Raw genomic sequence first — 22547 nt, 5'->3', positions numbered from 1 at the left:
AGTATTTAATATAAATTACGTGCTATGTGTGCATATTATATGTGTCATTGATATTTATGCCAGATGAACAAAATATACATGTTTTATTTGATTTAAAATCTATATGTATTTTATACCTATAAATGTATTGGGTGAAGATGGGTAGATGAATGATGAAAGATGAAAGATGATATAGATGAACATTGACAACTATGGACTTAGTGCCCTATAGATGAACCTTGGTAGATGCGCCACAACCTGTATATGCTTTTGAACTATGACGTACTCTAAAACATCCTAGCAGCTACGCCTAAAGGATAATATCGAAAATTGCGCTTAATAGAGAACATCATAATCCTAGCTGTTGTGCCTAAAGGATAATATCTGTAGCTGCGCCTAATAGAGAATATCATAATCCTTGCAGCCGCGCCTAAAGGATAATATCGGCAGTTGTGCCTAATAGAGAACATCATAATCCAGGAATTTGCGCCTATAAGATAATATTGGCAGTTGTGCCTAATAGATAACATTGGTAGCTGTGCAATTGGCAGCGATGGACTTCGTACCTATTTCTTAGGACAATCCTTAGGAATGAATGAGTGAATGATAGATGATTCTTAGGGTAGATCCTTAAGAAATAAAAAAGATAATGGGGATGGGTAATTGGGGTAATTTTTTGATTCTGAACCTTAATAACTTTATTATTGTGGGTTGAAAACCCTATATACTCACCAGATTTCCCAACCTGGCCCATTCAGTTTATTTGTATCACAGGTGTCGATACGAAGGTACATTACACTGAGAGATTAAATGAGATGTAAATCACAAGTGTAAATTAATGTAAGGCCTATTTATACTTATGATTTTGTATTGAAGATGACATCCTAAAGTTTTAATATAAACAAATTAGATTTCTTCATAATTGCTTTGAAAACATATGTATCATGTTTTTATGGGAGCAATTTCTCAATATTATTCTTTGAAAAGGAAACTCTAATTTTCAAATAAGCATAAATAAAAAATTTATAATGACCTTGAATTTGGGGATGTCACATTGGACCCTATTTAAGCACTTTTATGACCTCATGCACCCTCTTATATTCAACCCCTTCCTCATTTCGAAACCTTAAAGTGTGTGAGGGCATTGTGAAGCTTGGCGATCCCTTTTTGGTGTCATTTTGGAGCTTTTAGAGTAGAAGTAAGAAACTTGAGGTTGTAGTGTTTCACTCGAGGACTTGGATCCAAAATCTACTTCCCTTGGTGCATCTTTTGGAGGTAAAAAGGTCCAACCTTGATGTATATTTCTTTTGGATCTAGTTTTAGCTCAAAGTTGTCACCTTTTTGTCCCAAACTTGATCTTTATGAGTAGGAGATACTCCAAGACGTTTGAGTTATTCTTTAAAATGTTTTAGAGTGTGTTAAGTAATGAAAATGTGTTATTGGTCATTAGTTTCCTTCCATGTATGAGCTAGATTATCTTAATGGGTAAAGAAGCTAGAGTTTTTGGAGCTAGATTATCTTAAATGTGTTCTTGGTCATTAGTTTCCTTCCATCGAAAGGGAAGGGTCCGACGTGATGGAACAACATCCTCCCCTCATGATTTACAAATTTGAAATAATTGTACTCTAATGTTTTGGATATTATGACTTGGTGTTAATTTTGAATAATTAATGAATGATTTGATAGACTTTTAAATGAAATTTTTTATTACCATTTTTTTGACGTTACAAGTTGGTATCAGAGTCTTGGTTTGAAGGATTCGGGAACACTTTCAGTTCTGTCAGAACTCAAATTGAGGAAATGATAATTTTTATTAAGAAAAATGAAGTTGAACTTCTAAAAATATTTTTACTAAGAAGAAGGGGTGCAATGCATGTAATCAATCGAGCTCTAGTAATTGGTTCCCAAATTACCCATACCTATGTATTATGAGTAGTATGCTTGATATGAGAATTGCATGGTAGATTAGGGCTAAGGATAAATTCAGGAATCATATGATATAATTGCTTGATTTGCATGATGCCTTATAGCCTAGTGGAACTTGATGTTATGTATTACCAGAAATCACATGTATAAATCATTCATCTAACACATATATCAAGAAAAAAGATAATAGGCACATATATCAAGTAATTTATGTCAAATACTTCATATATATGTGTAAGATGAAAGTAACTATGCACTCACTTGTTAAAGTGATAACTCGAAATTCGGGCAGTGCTTCGCTTCTAACAATTTTCTTTTCCGTTGATGAAACCTAGTATTATTATTGCTAAATTTTAGTCTAATATCTATTGAGGTATAGATTCATCATTAACTCAAAGTCTACTTTCATGATCTATCAAGTAATGAAAAACCAACTAGGATCATATCGGAGGTAGGGTCCGTTTGGTATACAAAGTATACTGTTTGGAAAGCCCACTTTAAACACCTCACTAAATCACGGCCTAGACATCATCCTTGTAAGTAGATCAATCAGTATAACGACTTTGAATCACTGATAAATCTTGTTTATAGGTTCATAATAACGATAATGAACTTAAACATAAGTTATACTTAAAGTCGGGTAAACATAACTCGCTTACAAGGGGGTTTAGTGAGGAACCGGGCTCTGCGCGGGTAGAACTTTTGAGCCAAAATCTATTTTTATCAAGGCTTTCCGACGCTCAGAGGCTTGCTTCTAACACCTAGGAGGTGCTAGGTAAAGGCTTAGATGGTTTGAGGGTGTTTGGGAGAGAATGGGTGAGAAAGGTGTGAAAAGTGGAGTGATTTGCGCCATCTATTTATATGCTGTGAATATGCCGAACACGGGGCATTCCCTAGATGAACGCTGAGAATTCGTTGGCCATGTGTCACCATCTGGTGGCAAGCCATGGTGAGGAAGCAGTGGCTTAGATCGTGCTACGTGTCACTCGATGTTTACTCCAAAAACTAGTTATATTCTAAAATCCGTAACTTCCACATACAAGCTCTGTTTTTGACATTCTTTATATCCACGCATAGGTATCGATGGGATCTACCACTTTCGTTTAGACTCTGTCGTCTAATTTTGATTTTTACTATTTTTAGTTATATTTTAACAAGATTATACAGTTAAAGTCCGTTAAAAAAATTCATAACTTTGTCAGCCGACGTCCGTTTTCAATTGTCTTTATATTGTTGAGCTCCTATTAATGAGATATTTAATTCTCATTTAGGTTGTGTCGGCTAAAAATCGATCGGTCTAAAATTCGATTTTCGGGTTGTGCATTGTTATGCTAAATATTAGAAAAATCATAGTTTCCTCAAACAAAGTTAGATTTTGATGTTCTTTTTATGTACATTATTGGTTTAATGTATAATACGACTTTTATTTGGATATCTAAGGCTAAAAAGTAGTTTATCAAAAATTACTTTTTATGATACACGGTGCCGTGTCGGTTTAGTCATAAAACTTCAACGAGTGATAACTTCTTCGTTATAAGTCGAATTTCAATGTTCCTTATATCTCCGGAATCCTTGTTACGACTACTTAAACTTTATTCATAGAAATTGAGTCTATTTATCAATTTTTTATGCATATTTATTATTATTATTTTATTCTATCGTTATAAGCATATAAGTTGTATATAAATAACATAAATCACATAATACTCAGATAATTCTTCTTCATTGCTTCAAAATGGGTTACAATTGCTGACCCTAACTATTACATCATCATAATAAGGCTTCTCCAGAAATGCGGGCGTTACAGAGATCCTGTATCACACAGGGAAGCCCAACGTTGGTGGTTGATACTTTCAGTTGCTAGGTGGTTGTGGATCCAATCATGGATTTATGTTTGAGGATGACATTGATCACCCCATTAGTAGAGCAAATCCGAGAGGCTCATATTGAGGCTATGAAGGAAGAGCAGCGGAAGAGTGAGCACATTGTGGGATAGGTGACTTCCTTCGATTATGATAACCAGGGGTTATTGATCCTTAATCGGAGGGTGTGGGTTTTGTATTGGGGTGGTGTGTCGCATATTTTGATGGAAGAGGCGCACAATTCGAGATTCTTTATTCACCCCATAGCGACAAAGATGTATAGAGATCTCTAGCCTACTTATTGGTGGCCATGTATGAAGTGAGATTTAGCATGGTATGTGGAGAGGTGCTTGACTTGCAGGAAAGTCAAGACCAAGCATCAGCGACCCCACAAAAAAAATGGAGCCATTAGATATTCCTATTTGGAAATGGAAAAAATTTACGATGGATTTTATCACCAAATTGCATCGGACAGCGCATGAAGTGGATTCGATATGGGTCATCATGGATTGATTGACCAAGAGCGTGCATTTTATCCTGGTCAATGAGAGTATCTCTATGGAAAAGTTGGCAGACATCTACATTTAGGAGGTTGTGGCATGCTATGGGGTGTCGGTTTATGTGGTCTTGGATAGGGATGTTCAGTTCACTTCTAGATTCTGGAAGAAATTCCACTAGGAGTTGGGTACCCTTCTGCACTTCAGCACGACATTTCACCTGCATACGAATGGTCAGAGTGAGTGAACCATCCAGACATTGGGAGGAAGTGTAGTACGCCGATATTTTAGGGTGAGGTCATTCATTGGGTCATAGGGTGTACAGAGGTGGTACACAAGACAACCGAGATGATTCAAAAGGTTCATGGTAGGCTTCAGAAAACGCAAAGTCGGCAGAAAAGCTACGCAAACAGACACCAGTTAGACTTGGAGTTCTATGTCGGGGATATGATACTCCTGAAGGTGTCACCTTAGAAAGGTGTCATCCGATTATGGAACCAGGGCAAGCTAGGCCCCAAATATATTGGTCCTTTAAGGGTTTTATCCCCGTTGGGTAGGATGGCGTATCGTTTGGATCTTCCAGATGAATTCAGTCAGATTCACAGTACTTTCCACGTATCTCAACTGCATAATTGCTTGGTTGATGATTCCACAGTGGTTCCTGTCACACCCCTAAACCGGAATGACGAAAACGTTCAGGGGCAGAGGACATCATGTAGATTATCACAACAATTGCATCATAGCAATCAAAGTAAACACAACCATTATATTGAATAAATTAAGTATTTACATATGTTCGATACATAATTTGTATGACAACAAAATGTATAGCAAAAGTATAAAAGACGCGACTCTAAAAGCTCCGTCTTCTCAAAACCTGTGGGTGTACCTGTCTACCGATTCCTTGAGAATACAAGTGGTTTTGAAAATGCATCAACATTTAAGTTGGTGAGTTCATAACAATGATTTTGTAATGAAAACCTGTCTTTGAACCCGTGAAAATGTTTGTATATTTCTCAAGAAAATCCAATATTTTCTTTAGTAGCGTAAAGTAGTCTTAAACCCTAACACCAAAGGTATGTTTGTTGTTGCATGCTGTAATTGTATATGAAAGTATCAGTATGTATGCCTGGTTACCACTAGTTGTATTGTATCGTGTTGTTTTATATGAAAACCTTTGTACGAATTCCCTGGTTACTTCTAGTAATGTGTAGTAGTGTATAGTATTGTTCTGTATGTAAATCCTTGGCTACCATCAGTAAAGTATAGTTTGTTCTATATGAAAACCATGTCTACCACTAGTAATGTATAGTATGTTCTGTATGAAAACCATGGCTACCACCAGTAATGTATAGTAGTTTTGTTACTTAAAATAAAATTATTTGAAGAATTAAAATCTCGTAAACAAATTATTAGTTTATGTTGTTGTGACCTCTACGACGTTCTTCAGGCGTCGAAACGGTATGATATTTGTCACCCTAGCCATGCCTGCCTAACTGTAGCTAGCAATTTAGGTGTAGAATTATCAGTCCCATATAGATCGATACACAAATCTCAAACTCTATCCAGGAGACTCTGGTTATACTATGGTAGGATTTAGTTTTTCACCCGAAGGGTACAATTGAAGTAGTGCCTCACAACCCTGTATTAACTAGTTTACGTGTAGCGTTGTAGTGTTCTCTTGTACTTGAAACTGTATGTATAACTTGTAGAGTAAAAATAATTATACTTAAATAATTTTTTTGATATTGTACTCTTGTATTTGGAAAATAGTATTGTATATAATAAATTATATTTACCATGGTTTATATGTGTTCGTTTCTGTATAATGTTCTCGAAATAGTAAAACAATATATTGTATCTGAAACTATACCTATTTTAGTTTGTATGTATGTTCTCGTTTCGTGTAATAAATTTTGTAATGTTCCCAAATTATATCAACTATAGTTTGATTGTATGTTATGTATTGTACTAAAAACCTTTCAATTATGGTTGTATGTTGAAAACTACCCTTATGCTCAGCATGTTACAAAAGGGATAAAAATATCTGAATATTTTTTATAAAAATGTAGTGATTTCTCGGTTTGTATCAATTGCAAAAGTTTTTAATCTGATTGAAATTGTTTGCATAAAAACACAAATATCCTTGTGTTTTACTTGTATTCCCCCTGAAAACATTAAAAACAGTGAAAATGTATGGGTATGAATTCACTGTTGTTTGTGCACGTGTTGGATAGCGAGACTGGAAAAATGATCCTCGAGTTGATATACGCGGGATTAATGGTATCCTAATGATAATTAAACACATAATTATATTTAAATTAGCGAAACCATTAATTTAAGTGTTAGAAAACACTTGTTTCTGTGTTAGGAAATGTTACCGAGAATTGATTGAAGTGAATGGGAGGGTTCCCAGTCAAGGTTCAATTCTTGGTCCAGATGGGTTTTTGGTTAGAACTAGTTTTCAGCCAAACACAGATTTTCTGCCGAAATCAGGTTCCCGGTTCTGTTGTTGTTTTCGGCCACTTGAGGATATGAAGGCTGTTCTTGGTGTTCTTGAGGAAAAATATGAAGATTTGAAGGTTTCCTCTTGAGGATATTAGTGTTGTTGTATGATCCTTAGGAGCAAAATGTGAGATTTTTTGGGTGAAATGAGTGAGAAATGATCGAGTTTCCGAGGAAAACCCTTTATACCGGTTGGATTCTCGGTTGGAGATGGGTTCTTGGCCAAGATCTATTTTAGGTCCGTGGGTTTTTGGCCGAAAACGGATAGCTGAACGAGTTTTGATGTTTTCGAGGATAAATCTTGGGTTTTTTCGAGTGTTTTTGGTTCCGAAAACTTATATAATCTTTATTTCTATATTTAGATTATTTTCTAACCTATATGAACTTAATAGAATAAATAAAACTCAAAATTTATTTATCAGTTTTGACTTTTGATGACTGGGAAAGTATCGGGTTGTCATAGTTTCGTTGGAGGATATTCAGGTGGATGACCGCATGAAGTGCATTGAGAGACTGGTAGCGATCCTTGACCGCAAGACGAAAACCTCGAGGAAGAAGGTTGTGGGATTAGTGAAGGTGCAGTGGCAATACTAGAAGGGTTCTGAATAGACGTGAGAGTCTGAAGAAGAGATGATGGAGCATTACCCATGTTATTTGCGACAACGGACTTCCAGGATGAAGGCTGATTCAAGTGGGGGTGAATTGTAATGTCCGAATTGCCAGGAAAAACCCTTTTTGCAATTATTCAAATTATTCTTGAGCTAGACCCGAGTACGCTGGGCGTACACAAGGTACGCACGACGTACTCTTATGTATGCATAAGGAGGGGAGTCCCCCTGGTACGCTCATGCATATGAATTATAATGTCCGAATCGAACTTCCAGGACGAAGTCTGATTCAAGTGGGGGTGAATTGCAATGTCTGAATCGCCAGGAAAAACCCTTTTTGCAATTATTCAAATTATTCTTGAGCTAGACCCGAGTACGCTGGGCGTACACAAGGTACGCACGACGTACTCTTCTGTATGCATAAGGAGGGGAGTCCCCCTGGTACGCTCATGCGTATGCAGGGCATATGTAAGATAAGGATTAACCCAAATTTTTAGTGTTTGAACCATATTTAAACACATTAAGTCCTTGACCTCTTTCATCTTATCAGCCTCCTTTTCTTCTTGAGCCATATATCGAAACCCTAGTCTATTTTCCAAAGAGATTGAGCTTGTGTGTGTGTGTGTGTTTTGTGTATGTGTGGTGTTTAGTGAAGAAGAAGATATGTGGAGAAACATTGGACAAGAAAGAGTTTGTAGATTCAGAGGTTACTCACCATTTCTAGCTTATTGGAGGTAAAAAGCTCCTACCTTGATGACTCCATGTATTAGTTATTGTTTAGGGCTTATATTCTTCATTTTGGTCCTTAAGGTGGTTCTTGAGAGTATAAGCTACTCCATAAGAAAATAATATTAGATCCTAGTGTCTCTGATGCCCCTTGAGCATAAAAATGGTATATTGATGGATTAAGTTCAACCATGCAAAGGTTGAAGGTTGTTTCATGAAGTCAGTGTGATAAAGTCCAAGATTTGACCTTTATAAGTCATGCAAAAGAATAAACTTGGCAACTTTATGGCTTACTACGCTTTAAGGAACCTATATCCGAAGTTGGACATTAGGTCTTAACTAATTAAGACCTCAAAATGGGAAATTGGCCATCTGGGCTTTTGCACTTGGGGACTCGTCGATGCGAAGCTTTTGAGTATGTCGGGCGTACTGATGGCACACTTAGCGTACTCATTAAAGGGGACTTTGGGGTTTATCTCGGGCTATTTTCGGGACTTAAGGACTTTAGGCCCTTTTTGGGCCCTAAGCTTTTTTGTGATGGGCCTTTAGACTTGGACCCATTTTGGACATGGTATATCTTTTGGGTTTTGGTACTAATTGTATTTAGGCCTTAGTGGATTAGGCCCAATAAGGCAATGATTAACAAGCCTTTTTCCGTTAAAGCTAGGGTTTATGGTTTGGACTCTCGGGGTGGATTTTTGACCTAATTTCTAATTAGGGTTTTATTACATGTGATTTAGAGTGAGAGGATTTCGTAATTCAACAGCTTGAGTGTGATTTGATATCTTCAGTTTGAGGTGGGTTTCCTTCACTATAGCCGTGGGTCGAAGGCACTAATGTCGACCCACTAGATTATGTTTGTAGTATGACGATTGTCTTCGTGATAATTACCTGTTGTGCCTGTATCTGCTTGATGTCTTTGTGACTCTTATTGTTATGATTATATGTGTAGTGGGTAAGGGATAAAATAGGCTCGATACCTGTTGAAAGATACCAAAGTGGTGAAATAGATCTAATACCGGTTGAAATATACCAAAGGGGGGGGGGGGTGAAATAGACCTAATACCGGTTGAAAGATACCGAAGTGGGTGAAATAGACCCGATACCGATTGAAAGATATTGAAGGGGGGTGAAATAGACCCAATATGTTTTGTCTATATATATATATATATATATATATATATATATATATATATATATATATATATATATATATATATATGATATGTATTATTTTTGGGGAGTTCACTAAACTTTGTGCTTACGGTTTTCAGTTTATGTTTTAGGTACTTCCAGCTCGAAAGAGAAAGTCCTGACCTGATCGCACTGCATCCACCTATGTTTTCCCGCATTACGTGATTTTGGGATTTTGTACTCTGATAATATTTTACTATGATATACTCTGAATTGTTTTGTGCTTACGGTTTTCAGTTTATGTTTTAGGTACTTCCAGCTCGAAAGAGAAGGTCCTGACCTGATCGAACTGCATCCACCTATGTTTTTCCATATTACGTGATTTTGGGATTTCGTACTCTGATAATATTTTACTATGATATACTCTCAATTGTTTTGATATGATTATCGTATGATTGGAATGAATTTAAAAATAAAAATTTTCTTTGAATTTTTGGGATGTTACATATATTGTTATGAAAAGCGGCTACCTAATTTTTTTGTTACAAAATATATGGCTACGGAATTTGCTAAGGAACATATAACTATGGAACCCTTAGCTACGGAACTTGCTACGAAACCTTTAATTACGGAATTTGCTACGAAAGTTACTGCAGAACACATTATTATGGAATATACATCGTAGCAATGATCATATCAAAATTGTAACAAAACTATCCTTCCGTAGTAAAACATTTTACTACAAGAAATATACTTATGTAATCCCATTGACAAATTTTGTTGCGAATTCCGTAGCTATTTAGGTTTGTCTACGTAATTTCAGCTTTTTTGCTATGAAAATTTTCCGTAGCTATATCAAAATTTTCTTGTAGCAGTTGAACCACAATTGTCCCTAGTTCGCAGTATGATCGATCGATTCAAACCAATTTTTATGATATTATTTAATTTAACTTAGCTTTGGGCAAAACCTACCGAGTCTAGTTAGTAAACAAAACCTCTTTTTAATCTTACTTGCATATATACATTTTATCTAATAAAAACAAGTTATAGTTATTTTGTTTCAAGACTACAAACAAACATGTCTAATAAAAGCAAGTTATAAAAACATGATGCTTCTCTTTCCGGTTTGTTTTTTTGGTGGGTTTGCTCGTGCAATCAGCGATGGAACCAGAAATTTTGATATAGGGGTACAAACATTGTCAATATATATTATTTGTATTTATCCAATATCGAGCATTAAAAAACATGTTATAATCTCTTTAGTTGGGGTACAATAACATGAAAAATGTTTATAAATATTATATATATATATATATATATATATATATATATATATATATATATATATATATATATATATATATATATATATATATATGTAAAATAATTTTTGGGGGGTACTTTAGTACGCCAACACTCCATCTAACTCCGCCAATACGTACAATTGTATTTATTCATAATTTCATATAGTTCTTTGTAGATTGGGGGTTGTTTTGTATTGTTTTTCTCTTTTCTTTCGTTCTTTTACAAAAGTCTTTTGCATTTTTTGTTATATTTGGTAGACTAGCTGAAAAGCTAGTTGATGGCTGAAAAACTAGCTGTTAAATAAAAAGCTAGTTAATAGCTGAAAAACTAACTGATAAAAAATAACGTTTTGTAAAACTAGTTGAAAAGCTAGCTGAAATATATAAATTTACATAAAAGGACATGTAAGAATATGTGTTTCTATGATTAATTAAGGAGTGTATTTGGAAAATTTTAAAAAAACTCCTAAAAAGCTAGTCTAAGTAGCTTTTCAAAAGGTTAGCTTATAAGCTACTTTTTAGCTTACCAAACATGACAACATAAAAAAACTCGAAAAATAAGCTAGCTGTGACGCGCCAAATACAGCCTTTGTATTGTCTATCTTCCCGCTAACTTTTTAATTTCTTTTATTTTATATTTCATTGCCATTATAAAGAAAATGCCTACGATGAATATAGTCTAATTGTATCATCGTGGTGGCGGTCATGAGTTCCATATCATTGCACTTGCTTGGACGATGCTAGAGTTGCAATGGAAAAAGGTCCCGTGTACTTGATATAAGACCAAAACATGTTATAATGTTTTTGATACTTGGTTAATGATTCAGTGACATTTAAAATTGAAAACCGAACATCAAAACAATGATTATACTTTCATGAAACAAGACAACTATGGTCTCATTTAATGAGTCAATTTATCTTCAAAAGTCAAAATCATTGTTATGTATCAAAGGTTAAGAATAAATTATTCACAAGATCAAAAATATTGTAAGAAAATATCAATTAACTTAAAATATTTTCCATAATTAAATCAAATCCTCTAAAACCATTACAGATTACAATATACCAAATAACTTAATTAAGATATTTTCCATAACTAAATCAAAGGCAAATAACATGTATATATTCTTTAGTACAGATTTTATTACCAAAAAATATCAATCAAAATATATAGATATGTGAATAATGCACGATAAATAAAGATTGCATTTAACTTTTTAAACGGATTTACTTCGTACTTATTTTAAGCACTATCCATAACCATAATAACCCTTTAATTTGTCTACATAACGCCACCTTCTTCTCCCAAGTCAAGCTACAAAACAACCACCTTATAGAAATCAGGGTTTCAGATCACAAAATGACGATGAACATGCAAGGAAAAAAGAAAAAGGTTTTGATGTTCCCATGGTTAGGCCATGGTCATATTTCTCCTTTCCTAGAACTAGCCAAGAAACTCAACAACACAAACCTCTTTGACATCTACCTTTGCTAAACTCCGGCTAACATCAGTTCGATCAAGCAACCGTTAGCAAACGAACATGGTTCACCCGCAGTTCAGTTCATAGAGCTTCACCTCCGGAAACTACCGGCTCTACCACCACACCTTCACACCACCAATGGTCTCCCTCTTCATCTTATGCCCCCTCTTAAAAAAGCTTTCGACAAGGCAAAGCCTAAGTTTTCAACAATCTTGAAAAAGTTACAACCCGATTTGCTCATTTACGATCTTATTCAACACTGGGCTCCGTTGGCGGCTTCTAAACTTGAAATCCCTTCGGTTGTGTTCATCACCACAAGTGTTACCATGGCTTCCAACATGTTTCATCTTTACTTGAACAGCTCCACTGGCATTCCATTTCCATTCTCGACGATTTACTATCGTTGCTATGAGTCTGGTCACATGTCTGAGATTCTTGAAAGCTCCGCAAATGGTCGTAAAGATAAAGATCGTGTAATGGAGTGTGTCAATCGGTCTTCAAGCATCGTTCTTGTTAAATCTTTCAAGGAGATCGAAGGTAAGTACAGTGATTACCTTTCTGTTCTTACTGGTAAAAAGATTGTGCCTGTAGGTCCACTCGTTGCAGACCCGTCTCCCGTAGAGGACAGGAATCAAAAGCTGGTGATGCAGTGGCTTGACACAAATTAAAAGCCATTGGATCCACTGTTTTCGTTTCTTTCGGGAGCGAATATTTTCTTTCTAATGATGATTTGACAGAAATTGCATATGGTTTGGAATTGAGCAATGTGAATTTCATTTGGGTTTTCAGGTTTCCAAAAGTGGAAAGAAAACTTAGCGTTTCAGAAGCTTTTCCATTAGGGTTTCTTGAAAGGGTTAAGGATACGGGTTTAGTGATAGAAGGGTGGGCTCCACAAGCAAAAATATTAGGGCACGAAAATATTGGTGGATTTGTGAGTCGTTGTGGATGGAGTTCGTCGATGGAAGCTATGAAATTTGGTGTTCCAATAATAGCCATGCCAATGCACCTTGACCAGCCGGTTAATGCTCGGTTGATGGAGGAGGTTGGGATTGGGATGGAGGTGGTGAGGGACAATGATGGGCGGCTAAGGCGGGAGAATATGGCGGTAGTTGTCCGGCAAGTGGTCGTGAGTGAGTTGGGGAAGGCGGTGAGAGAAAAGGCCAAGAAAATAAGTACCGACTTGAGGCTGAAAGGGGAGGAGGAGATTGATGCAGTGGCGGTGGAGCTACTGCAATTATGCCTCCTAAGTGGTGGTCGTGGGAGGAGATTTGCAAGAGGAAAAGGCTACCCTCTTTTGTGTTAGCCTAGCTAATATCATGTTCAATATTATTAATGTTTTAGATCATGGGCAGTAAGAATAGTCAATTTATTTGTAATTACAAGTTTTTGCTTGCCTCTTCGTTAATTGTTGTTCGAAAAAACAGTTAATTTATGATGTGTGTGCGACAATAGTTAAAAAGACTTTTTTACCCCTTTGATGGCTTTCATCTTAATTCTGTTAATATTTTATTCTATTAAAATCAGAATCAAATAAATATAAGATTATGAACGAAGTATATATTAAATTTTAATCAAATTTCTCATTGCACATAATGTTGAACATTTACCATTTAATCTGCCTTAGGATCATTTATATGCTAGAGAAGCATGAAAACGAGCTACTGATATGTTGCAAATTAAAATTTGTACAAGTAGCATCATCGACTATGGTGCTGTTTGTTTTTTGGAAAAAACCTCTTCAAACCTCTTACTGCTGCGCGGCGCAGCACACGCGCAACACTTTTAATCTCGCAGCTGTTTGTTTTTTAGAAGCCTTCTGGGTCAAAAACTTCTGCGTGCTCTGTTTGGCGCAGCACTTGTACTGCCTCTTCCAACCTCTTCTTCTTATTTTATTGCTGAAATTTTGATTATATATTATTAAAATTTTATTTCATATTTTTTTCCCTTTTTTTTTCATTTATTCTTATTGAATTTATTTTTCATTTTTTTTATATTCAATAATAATAATTTCTTGATGAAATATCATTATTTTTTACTGAAAATATCTTTATTTTTTGTTGAAATATCATTCTTTTTTACTGAAATATCATTAATTTTTACCGAAATGTTATACATTATTAAATTTTACGTATTAAAAAGCTATTTTCGGTTTATAAAATTAGTTTATTTTAATTTTTTAATATCTGCAGTAGTATGCAGCTGTTAAAAAAACAAACACGCTTTTAATTATAGTCTGCAGCCGTTTGGTCCACCTCTTCTACTGCAGAGGGTTGCAGAGGTGGTCCGCAGACTTCATGAATTTTTGCTTCAGAAAATCAAACAACACCTATGTGTAGAGGCTAATCAGGCTATCTTCTCCTCAAGGTAATTGACATAAGATAAAATATATTAAAAAAAATAGATAATATATTTTTCTTGGTCATTTTACATAAACACACTAAAAACAATTTATTAGTTTATTATATTTTGATACCATCTAAAATTAATAATACAAATTATCTTTTAAAAAACTTAATTTAAATACCAATCAAATTAAATAACATTTAAAGATAACATATACTTTTTTTAAAGGGATAATGACTTGAAAGGGTAACGAATTTTCGACTTTTGTCACATTTAGTCACTAAACTTTTTTTCGTTATCTATTTGCCATTGAACTATTGAAACTGTTCACATTTTACCCTTATGACCGGCTGTTACCGGTCATAAGGGTAAAATGTGAACAGTTTCAATAGTTCAATGGCAAATAGATAACGAAAAAAAGTTTAGTGACTAAATGTGAACAAAATCGAAAGTTCGTTTCCCTCTAAAAAGTTCAATAACTAAATGTGAACAAACTTCCTATTGTATTATGTTTTAGCAAAATTATTTATTTTTGTTTAATTGTAGCAACATTTGTTGATGAATAAATCTATGAAATAAAAATACAAAATGTAACATCCGGATTTCCATGTATCATCATTTAAGTATTTTTCTTTTGAGTTAAGAAGAGAGACTCGACGAGTTGACGCCTCAACTCGTCGAGTAAGGTCGCGACTGGTGATTCAGATTAATGAATAGACTCAACGAGTCAGGTGAGGCGACTCGACGAGTCCGCACTGTTGGCAGAAACCCTAAATCTTTGGGCTCGAGCTATATTTAAAGGCACTTATGGCCTTCAATTGCGACTAACTTTCCCATAAGTGCGAACCCTAGCGAGCTTAAGTGTGTAGAGTGAGAGGAAGAGATATCTTGAGCTTTTTGGTGTGATAGATCTGGACCCTTCTAGGTTCAGAGAGCCGAGAATATGAAGCTTTAGTAGAGTAAACCTTGGGGGTTCAAAGTTAGGAAGCATTTATGGTATATATATAGTTACTTTCATCTTACATATAGATATGAAGTATTTTATATAAATTACGTACTATGTGTGCATATTATTTGAATACTTGTTATCTATGCTGGATGAACGATTTTATACATGTTTTAGAAGATTTAAACGGTATATTTATTTTATATCTACAAATATGTTGCGGATGAAACATGGGTAGATGAAATAGTTGGTGTGTGATGAAATAAAATGATGAGAGATATGTAATGATAGAAAGGTGGTGATAATTAGGTAAATAGATGATGATGAATATGTGATGTAGGATGAAAGGAGATACCATAACCTTAACCAACAATATGTCGATGTAGTCATCTACCAGAGTATAGATGGCGACGACGGACTATTCTAGACAACCCAGTGGAAACACCAGCAAGCCCATAACCTGTAGGTGATGAATTACGAGTTCAGGCGATGTTGTAACTACGTATTCATGTGATGATACTCTAACTCCTTACTATGAATTACGAGTTCTGACGATGTTGTAACTACATATTCATGGGATGTCACAAATTTCGCATGCCAAACCAATGGTTATAATTCACATCAGTGAGAATGGTTCATTTTTTTGTAAAACCAAAATCAGATTAGAGATTTTGATTTTTTATTTTGGGGAATGTCAAACCCTTGGTTTTTTATTTCGGTTTTGGTTTTTTGTTTTTTTTAAATATATTTTCAGGGTTTTGTTTGTTTTTTTTGTTTTTTTTTATTTCATAGATTTCTTCATCAACAAATGTTGCTACAATTTAACAAAAATAAATAACTTGGAAGCAGGGGTTATTGCGTTATTGGGATTCTTTATTTAAAAAAGGGATAATGACTTGAAAGGGTAACGAACTTTCGACTTTTGTCATATTTAGTCACTAAATTTTTTTTCGTTATCTATTTGTCATTGAACTATTGAAACTGTTCACATTTTACCCTTATGACCGGCGCCGGTCATAAGGGTAAAATGTGAACAGTTTCAATAGTTCAATGACAAATAGATAACGAAAAAAAATTTAGTGACTAAATATGACAAAAGTCGAAAGTTCGTTACCCTTTCAAGTCATTATCCCTTTTTTAAATAAAGAATCCAATAATGCAATAACCCTGGTTCCATTTAAATTAAGACGTCCTAAAAAAAAATACAAAAAACATGGTACAAGCCCGAGATGGAACGAATTGACGTTATATTTTCGATATCCCATTGCGTGGGAGCAAAGCAAATGACACCTCAATATTTTACGTGTCAATCCCGTTACCCAAGGGTTACTATTATAACCGGTAAAGTGCAACTTGCCCTCTATACTTTTTCGGGTTTACATGTTACATCCCTATACTCTAATTTGTTGGCATATAAACTTTTAAACTACAAGTAGAATGGCAGAATAAATGATTATGAAATGCATAACGTTAACATACCCCATTCAATCTCAAGAAACATTGAAATTCATTTTTAGCACATTTTTTTAATAAAAACTTAAAAACTTAATTAAATATTATAATTATTGTCTTTTAAATATAGATAAAAATACATCAAATTCAAATAACTATAGCTTTTATACTCTTAGTTATGAGGGAAACCCATTCACCAAAAATGTATCCACAGTAGGCAATATTTATCCATCATTTAGTGCCAAAAATTCGATAGGATTTATATTTCTAAAATAAAAGCCAATTTAATCAAACATGGTACCAAAACGATCTATGTAATATTTTACACATGATTTTCAATTTTAATATTTCTTTAAACATGCTAAAATGGTAATATCTTTTTTTTGAAAACCAACTCAATATATCACTAAAAAAACTAAATGGTAAGTTTTTTTTTTTTTTTTTTTTTTTTTTTTTTTTTTTTTTTTTTGGGTAAAAAAACTCAATATATCACTAAAACTATTTAACACTCAAATGTTTTAAGATAAATAACTATTCAACGAAATAATATTTTCATCAAACATTTATTATTTTTATAAGAATTTTATATATAACCTTATTAAACATAATAATATCATATTTATCATTCATAAACTTTCAAAATATCTTATATGTCATTTTTAAACATCAAATATCATAAATTCTATTTTTTAAATATCAGAATATTATATATATTATTTTTAAATATCAAAATCAATAATAATATCTAATATATCATCCATCTACATGATGAAATAAGCAACAACAAAAACCAAACAATAATTACATACATGCTATGGAAAGAAATGCAGACAAAGTGTATTTACACATATAGTTCTACTATGTTGCAAGTAGTGATACCGACAACACTTGGTTTTTTTGGACACAGTGCAAAAATTTTGATTTTTTTTTTCTATTATAAAATGTGCTACCGACCGACAATACTTACTGCGGAATCATGTGTCTACCCCAATATTTGTTTCTTAAGATGATAACATTCCAACAATTTAGAAATAAATGTTCAATTATTATAGATATAGAGATTATATGGTTAATTTTTTTTTAATTATTATAATTATTCTAATATATAAAAAATAATTATAAACTATTAAAAATACAATGTTTTTTTTTTTTTTTTTTTTTTTTTTTTTGAGTAAATAAAGGGCATCATTTTCTTTTGTTTGATGTTTGTATCGGTGCAGCATCATCAAATCGAAAACAAGAGTTACATCTTGCAACCCACCTCATTTTATACGGACTGAAGTACGCACGGTTAAATGTATAAGGTTCAATAATGTAAATATATTAATTTAAATTCTGATGAATTCTGTCGATCCAACAATATTCAGGATCATCTACAATGGCAACTGTCTCGGCCTTCTCTTCTTCGGAATGGCCAAACCCTAACCCTAGCCCTAACGCTAGTACAAGCGCCAATACACGTTCAGAAGAAGGCAAAGAACATACCAATTCACTTGCCGGCGACCTTCACAGCGGTATCTCTTCGGGGCTCCCACCGATCAGAACGAGTTCTAACCAACAACGAATTCCATATATTCAGGATGGAAAAGAAGATATTCACGCTGCAACTCAACCTAATTCTGCTCCGGCTACGGTTCCGATTCATGGACAGACCTTAATTCCAAGCTCTAACCATAAAATCCCCAATTTTCACAGCCGTGATTCTTCTCCTTCACATCTATCGCTATTTCACGTTTCATTCAACCAAGATAATGGATGTTTCGCGTGCGGTATTAATCAAGGATTTCGGATATATAATTGCGATCCTTTTCGCGAGATCTTCCGTCGGGATTTTGAAAATGGAGGCGGTATTGGGATCGTGGAGATGCTGTTTCGATGCAATATACTTGCGTTAGTCGGAGGCGGTTCTCAGCCCCAGTATCCTCTAAATAAGGTTATGATCTGGGATGATCATCAGGGCCGATGCATTGGTGAGCTATCTTTTCGATCGGAGGTTCGTGGAGTTCGGTTAAGGCGAGATCGGATAATTGTGATTTTGGAGCAGAAGATATTCGTATACAATTTCACGGATTTGAAGTTACTGCAACAGATCGAGACATTTGCGAATCCCAAGGGCCTTTGCGATGTTTCACAAGCTTCTGGTAATTTTGTGCTTGTTTGTCTCGGATTGCGGAAGGGACAAGTTAGGGTTGAGCATTACGCTTCGAAGCGAACAAAGTTTATCTTAGCTCATGATTCAAGAATTGCGTGCTTCGCTCTGTCACAGAATGGAAATATGCTTGCCACAGCCAGCAACAAGGGAACTCTTGTTCGTATCTTCAATACCCACGACGGGTCATTGTTGCACGAGGTAGGCGTTAATTTGGTTAACTTCATTTATGATTCTGGATAATTTTACACATGTCTTTGTAATTATTACAACTTTGATGATTTTAACCAAGCTCATTAATGGTGGGTTGGGATACGACTAATAACAATTAGGTAAGGAGGGGTGCAGATAGAGCTGAAATACATAGCCTTGCATTTTCTCCTACGGCTGAGTGGCTAGCAGTCTCAAGTGATAAGGGTACTATTCATGTTTTCAGCATCACATCTGTCGATAATCCAGACCTCATTACCAGTTCATCTCGTGCTCTCATTAAAGGTACACAGTACACACAGTCGCATTGGTTTTTCATTAAAAATCAACCATTGTTCTTGAATCTTTGACAAAAAGACACACTATAGTTTCATGAATATGACATTAAATTATGTTGCAGGAGTTATCCCCAAGTATTTTAGCTCTGTGTGGTCTTTGGCTCAGTTCCGATTGGTTGAAGGCTCTCAGTATATTGTTGCATTTGGTCATCAAAAGAACACAGTGGTGATTCTTGGCTTAGATGGAAGGTATTAAAGTTTCTTGACAGATTTATATTCATTCTGGAATGATGATTACTATGTTTTTGATGGATTAAAATTGTTGTAATTGTGCAGTTTCTATAGATGCCAATTTGACCCAAAAGCTGGAGGGGAGATGACTCAACTGGAATATCACAACTTTGTGAAGCCTGATGACTCTTTCTAATTTTGCTTAACAACATAAGAACATATGTCTTTTCATGGTATGTTTGTTGCTCTGTTACACTTTTGCTGATGCTTGTGAAGGAATGGGTATATATATAATTTTGTACATGCCAATGTATATGTAATGTAAAAATTGTCAACTTGCTAAATGATAACTTTTGAAGATGTTCTCAAAGAAATCAGAAACTGAAACTGTGGATCCCACATAATTAAGTCAAATTGATTTGTGTGCTTTCTAATATAACTCGTTTATTTTAGGGATATTTACCAAAATGTCATTTTTTGTAATTACTGTAACAATTTGATCACATTTATAGCAAAATAGCAAAATCACCACCTAATTCAAAACTATTTATATGTATTACAGCCCATATGTGTGTGTGTATATATATATATATATATATATATATATATATATATATATATATATATATATATATATATCTTGTATTGTTATCGGCCTTTTGTTCAAGGTAACAATAGCTAATCCCTAAATCCTTTTGTTCAAGGTAACAATAGCTAATCCCTAAATCTCTCAACCTTCTGTTTCTTTTATGTTCACCCATCGGCCGACCACCTTTTCTCGGCCTAAATCCTATCCGACTTTCTCCTATCTACTTCCACAATAACTATTGAAACGCCTAATAAGGATGCCACTGACAAGCCTTTTGACATTACCAAAATTCGACGCTACGTCGCCAACTATTATGTTTGGAGAAAGCTTTTTGAAGCATGTTGCATGAGTTTTGGTATCACCTCGACAAGGTGCCGCTTGAGAATCCAACTATCGAATAGATAAAGCTTGATACTCTAGAAAGGCATGATGGCTCATCGGATCTGGATAAAGCATGTTGCATGAGTTTCGGTATCACCTTTAACAACAATCTGCTATAAAGGGGTGACAGCTCGTTGTATCTGGAAGAGCCTTGAAAGTTTATTTTGGGACAATAAGGATGCCCGTGCAATGCAATTCCATCACAAGATTCGTTTCTTGGAAATTAGTGACTTGGCTATCAAACACTACTTTAAAAAACTCAAGGTTCTCTCTGACCTTCTCATCAACATTGATGAACCGTTTACCAGAGAAAACTCTACATGATGTACATGGTTAATGATCTTGTTGAAAAATGCAATCAATTGGTTAGCATCATACATCATCAATCCCCTTTGTCATTCTTTCTTCAAGTTAGCTCCATCTTGCTCCTAAAAGAATCTGGACTTGCTTGCTCGACCCCTCAACGATTTCACTGTAACCATCTATCCTCGTCGATGGTTTTTCGTACCAAAAATGTGACTCCATCTTGTGAACGACAACTGTACTGTAGAGACAATCGGCTAAGCAAGCGTTGGGGGAATGATTGTGACCATTGCAACAGTCACTACCCTAATGATCGACGCCTTTAAGACCAACGACAACCTTCCTCGGACTATACTATCGGCCTGCCACCATTGTGGGCTTTGTGGTCTCCTGCATTGTCACCATGGTACCCGCTGACCCAATGAATTTAGCAGATAGGCTCCCGGCCTATCCACACGTCAGCAGCTCTAGGCTTCTTGTTCGCCTTAACCTCCAGCACCATGGGCTCTTCGCGTAATAGGCTTATCTGCCCTCTCGGAAGACTCGCAAGCCCAACAACCTTATTTTCTTCATGGTCAACCACAGACAACACTAACTTAACACCAAACCATAGCTCTCCAATAGCGTTCCAAAAAATGAGTCTTCAAGACTCGACTAACGCTAGATGGTTCATGAACTATAATTTGTATTGTTATTAAAATCTTTGTTTATGTCCAACAATCTACCCGTGATACGAATTGTACCATCCTATTTGACTCTCGTGGTTTCTTCTTCTATGCAATAGCACGAAAGACCTTTACCTTTATAGTCTTTTGAAGTCTTTTTCCTCGACTAATGCTTTGTTCAAGCTCCACGATGTGGCATCAATTACTCGACCATCTCCCACCGAAATGTTTTGTTTGTTTTTCGATAAAATTATTCCATGTAATAAACAAGTATCAAATTTGCTTTGTAAAGCATGCTAACTTGACAAACATATGTATCTTCCTTTTTTTCTATCTAATAAAATTGTCAATGCACCATTTGATTAATTACATTGATATACCTTGTTTCTAGTTTGAGTGGTCTAAAATACTATATCATCTTTCTAGACCATTATTCACTCTACCATCGCGTATATCCTTTAAAACAAAAAGTGACATCGTATCTAAATTTGTTCATTTATGTTCTTATGTTCGCACCCATTTCAATGAAGATATCCGCATAATATGATGATGGTGGAGAATACACCCATTCTACCATTTGTTAAACTTTTGGCACCAACGGTATCCAAATTCATTTTTCGTGCTAAAAAATATCGCAACAAACTGGTCAATAACAAAGGCTATGTTTCATAAAAATCTTCATTCGTACCCTCTTATTCTAATCTCATCTTCCCCCAACCTATTGGGTTGAATCCCTCTACACGATAACTCACCTACTTAATCTTCTTTCGTCCAAGTCTATTCGTTTCCCGCTAGACATTACTAAAGGGATGTAATAGCTAGGATCAATAATTGTAACCTATTTAAAGTAATAAATAAGAATTATTTGAGTATTATGTGATTTATGTGTAATTACTTGTATTATACGTACGTGCTTATAGCAATATAATAAAATATGAATAAAATATGCATCTAAAATAGGATAATAACTAGGTAAAA

General features: G+C 34.8%; 1 protein-coding gene and 1 pseudogene across 1 annotated transcript; both read left to right on the top strand.

Annotated features, from left to right (window-relative positions):
• The first annotated feature begins 11907 nt into the window (after positions 1–11907).
• Positions 11908–13364, top strand: LOC145012262 (UDP-glucosyltransferase 29 pseudogene; annotated as a pseudogene).
• A 4755-nt stretch (positions 13365–18119) lies between these two features.
• LOC145011824 (autophagy-related protein 18a-like) lies at positions 18120–20045 on the top strand. The gene is made up of 4 exons (XM_078970558.1): positions 18120–19113; positions 19245–19407; positions 19523–19649; positions 19737–20045. The coding sequence occupies exons 1-4, from the start codon at positions 18142–18144 to the stop codon at positions 19825–19827; spliced, it is 1353 nt and encodes a 450-aa protein (XP_078826684.1). The 5' UTR covers positions 18120–18141; the 3' UTR covers positions 19828–20045.
• Positions 20046–22547: the final 2502 nt, after the last annotated feature.

Source organism: Lactuca saligna, chromosome 8 (genome assembly GCF_052625555.1).
Source record: "Lactuca saligna cultivar CGN05327 chromosome 8, ASM5262555v1, whole genome shotgun sequence".
Taxonomy (NCBI): domain Eukaryota; kingdom Viridiplantae; phylum Streptophyta; class Magnoliopsida; order Asterales; family Asteraceae; genus Lactuca; species Lactuca saligna.
Note: the sequence above shows the minus strand (reverse complement) of the source record. Positions and strands in the feature narration are given on the sequence as shown.